The sequence below is a fragment of the Lactuca serriola genome, chromosome 6 (genome assembly GCF_051521515.1).
Source record: "Lactuca serriola cultivar US96UC23 chromosome 6, Lser_US96UC23_V15, whole genome shotgun sequence".
Taxonomy (NCBI): Eukaryota; Viridiplantae; Streptophyta; class Magnoliopsida; order Asterales; family Asteraceae; genus Lactuca; species Lactuca serriola.
The window spans coordinates 88,478,005-88,482,012 of NC_136413.1; the positions used below are offsets into that span (position 1 = coordinate 88,478,005).

General features: G+C 46.8%; 1 protein-coding gene across 1 annotated transcript; it reads right to left on the minus strand.

The window, feature by feature from the left end:
• Positions 1-259: 259 nt before the first annotated feature.
• On the minus strand, positions 260-1,166 carry LOC145059991 (uncharacterized). The gene is made up of 2 exons (XM_079007737.1): positions 1,089-1,166; positions 260-847 (listed from the first exon to the last, which is right to left on the minus strand). Exons 1-2 carry the CDS (start codon positions 1,164-1,166, stop codon positions 260-262), a joined length of 666 nt encoding a protein of 221 aa, XP_078863863.1.
• Positions 1,167-4,008: the final 2,842 nt, after the last annotated feature.

Sequence of the window (4,008 nt, forward strand, 5' to 3'; positions counted from 1 at the left end):
TAACCCGGACCTGATGATATGCTGATCTCAAGTCAATCTTGGAGAACCAAGATGCACCTTGTAACTGGTGGAAGAGATCATCTATCCTCGGGAATGGATAACGGTGCTTCACCGTTAACTTGTTCAACTCCCTACAGTCAATGCAAATCCGATGCGATCCATCCTTCTTCCTAACGAAGAGGATCGGTGTTCCACATGGAGAACTGCTAGGTCGAATGAACTGTTTGCCGAACAATTCCTGCAGCTGTGAAGACAACTCCTACATCTCAGGTGGCGCCAAACGATACGACGCCTTGGACATAGGAGCCGCACCCGGCACCAGGTCGATCCGAAACTCGACCCGCCTCTCCGGATGTATCCCTAGTAACTCCTCCGGAAGCACGTTGGCAAACTCCTTAAGCACTGGAACCTCTGAAACTGAAGTTTGGTCTCCAACCCGCATATCCACCACGTAAGCTAAGTAACCCGCACATCGATGCTGAATATACTGTCGAGCTCTGGCTTCTGAACAGAACCCTGACCCCGTTCTGGTGCCCTCGCCATATATAATCAGTGCTCCCCCACTTGCGGCTCGAACTACCGCTTGCTGGCCCTCATAATCTATCATGGCACCGAAATGACTAAGCCAATCCATACCCACAATCACACTTACTTCCCACATGCGAATCACAATCAAATCTATCGGAAAGACCACTTCGAAGATCTCCAACTGGCATCCTCGGTAGACCGAAGAAGCATAAACTCCGTGTTCGTTGGCAATAAAAGCTCTCAATGGACACTCTAGCTCACCAACTGGCACACCCAATCCCCTACTAAACGTCTGAGAAACGAAAGACCGACTTGCCCCCTAGTCAAATAAAACCAAAGCAGGCAAGGAGTTTACTAAAAACGAACCTAAGCATAGGTACAACATATAAGCATATCACAGATATAATAAATGACGTAAAGGAGAGGAACATACCTACAACCACATTTGGTGCTGCTCTGGCCTCCTCTGTCGTAAGCTGGAAAGCACACCCTTGAGCCTTCGGAGGCTCGGCCTTAACAGGTCTCCCATCAGTGATCCTCAAAGTAGCTGGCGCTGGAACCTGCGCCGGCTTGGCGGCTAGCAATGGGCCGTTGGCCTTCACATGGCCAACCTGATCAATGTGGTAGCATAACCTCATACCCGAAACCGGATCACCCTGGCGACAATCCGTCACATAATGCCTCTCCTTTCCACACCTGTGGCATCCGCTACCCGCTCGACATACTCCAGAATGACTCCTACCGCACTTCCCACATGTGCGGCTCTGCTGACCCCCAGTCCTATGATCAGCGGTCTTAGACCTCTTCAGCGCTGGCTGAGATTATGTCGGGGCCGGACGCTGCTCCCTCAACTGCAACTCGATCTCCAACTCACGCCGCCTAGCGGCCTCCTGCAACTCCAACAGAGTATCACATCGCTGGGTAGACACAAAATGACGGATGTCAGTCTTGAGCATGCTCAGATAACGAGTCATCTGAGCCTGCTCGGAAGCAAACTATGGACAGAACATCACCCTCTCTATGAAAATACGGGTGATCTCCATCATCGACTCTCCATCCTACCTCAAACTCAAAAACTCCTGAGCTAACCGCTCCTGCTCCACCCGTGGAACATAGCAGGCGCGAAACTTATCCCTGAACTGCTCCCAAGTAACAGCAGCTCTTTGATCATCAGTGTACAATCCAGTCGTTAGTCTCCACCAGTCCTTGTCCCCTAGTCTTAGCAGGTTCAGGGCACATCTGACCTTCTGGTAAGTAGGACATGAGCACGTGAAGAAACAACCCTCTACGTCAGATAAGCACCTGATAGATCTAATCGCATCTAGAGTACCATGAAATGTTGGGGGTTTCGTGTTATCGAAGTCTCGGTACTAGAAACCCGTCCAGCTCCACCTCATCCTTCCGCTGTTATAGCTGATGCAGCTGCGGCGACAGCCATCTCTACAAGGGTCATGTAACGCTCGTCAAAGTACTCAACCATAACAGTCTTATCATGCAGGACCTCTCAAATCCTGGCGTCTAGCTCATCCATCTCCATCTGTACCACAGGCTCAGGTGCTACTAACACCTCCTGGCCTCCGTCTCCTGATCCTGATCCCGACCCGGATGCAGTCACAAAACATCTCGTCATCACCATATTGAAAACACACCAACAAATATCAAATGGTCGCATAACAATAGGGAACCAACTCCAGACTAACCCTAGGGGTTGTGACTTCCTTGCTACGTGTATGGGTCCTGTGCTTTCAGTAGTACGGGCCCATAATACCTTCCACACCTACCCATATTTGTCTCAAGTATCACCATAACACCCTAAGAATATACATAACATAGCTAGCGCCCAACCCTCACTCCTAGAGGAATGCTAAACTATCTCACAACTGGCCTCACGACTTCTCACGACCCACCCATCCATGAAACTTCCATCAACCCTGCAGCACTAGTGTATGCTAGCCATACATAACACTGGACCCTATAGACTTTCGAATATCCGATCCTACCCTAAGTTCGAATTAAACATTCTCAGGCTATAAGATCTTGATTATGTACAATCATGAGGCATACACCAGACAGCTACAATAATGATGTTAATCTCATATAAACGAAACCCTAGGCTAGGAGGCATCATGTAATCAGGCAAATCTATCATGCAATTCCTGAAGATCCCTAGCCTAGCACTAGCATGTTGTTCTAACATATCGCATAAACAATTATTGTATGGTTTTATGGGGTTTACTTACTGGCTCCGGCTGATCGTACACCCTGCATCCTCCTTTGATATTTTGAAAAATCTTTTTGAAAAATCATTTTGAAATTCCTTCCCTTGGTTTGAGATTGCATTCTCACAAGTGTTCCTCCAATTCACTTAAAACCAAGGCTCTGATACCAACTTGTAACACCCATAAAAATTCGAGCCAATTTAAACTTTTGAAAACATTTCAAATCCATTAACTATTACAAAATTGTTTCCAAAATGTATCATATCAGAGTATCCCAGAAACAAAGTCACAAAAAGAGAGGAGTTGTACGATCATGCCTTCGCCTTGCCACGATCCCGTGATGTACCTGACACAATAAACTGAAACTGTAAGCCCTAAAGCTTAGTGAGTTCCCCTAAAATACCGATACACATACAATCCACATAACCATGTCAACAATATCATAACAAACTGAACATCATGTAATGGGTCCATAGCTTTACATAATGGATTACCCCCCGAGCCCACAATGTGAGTCTGGATTGCTTTCGGCCCACAACTCACATGTGGCTTTCCATCGAGCCCACATTACGAGTCTCCGTTAGCCCGTAACTGGAATGCTCTCGGGTTTGTTGGATTACCGCACGAAGCAGTCTCACCTCAACCCATCCCACATAAGATATCAACATATAATAACATAACTACTGAGCATGCGGATAAACATATAACAACACAGGTAGTCCTACAGATCTACCTAACTAGCACAATCACTAGCATGCAAAAACCCACTTCATACTCAATCATACTAACACACTAGAATAACATATCCAATGGGCCGACCTTGGTGCCTTAGACCCCTTAGTAAAGTGAGGTAACTCACCTTACAAATGTCGGCTCGGTAGATAAACTCCACTCTCGGATCACGGCCACAAACTCCAACACTTATTATCATAATAGAACCATATTCGTAAGTTCCCAACCTTTCAAGGTACCCCATAAGTTAACTAGTCAACCCCTGGTCAAAGTCAAAGTCAACAGTCAAGGTCAACAGTCCATGTTGACCCTGACTCACTGAGTATCCTCAGCTACTCGACGAGTTCCTTGAGATACTCGTCCACTCGCCGAGTCACCAGAATGACTCGTCGAGTTTCTAAGGCTCACGATCGAAGCTCTAAGGCCACTTGTCGAGTTTTCCTTCTTGAAACTCAATAAGTTCACACGCATCCATTAATTGGAAAAACCTTAACCGACTCGCCGAGTTGTTCATACAACTCGTCGAGTC

Coding starts and splice junctions, on each gene's coding strand:
- LOC145059991 (XM_079007737.1), bottom strand. CDS start 1,166: ATGAGGTTATGCTACCACATTGATCAGGTTGGCCATGTGAAGGCCAAC. Junction 848..1,088: donor TAGCCGCCAAGCCGGCGCAG/GTTCCAGCGCCA, acceptor TTATTTGACTAG/GGGGCAAGTCGGTCTTTCGT.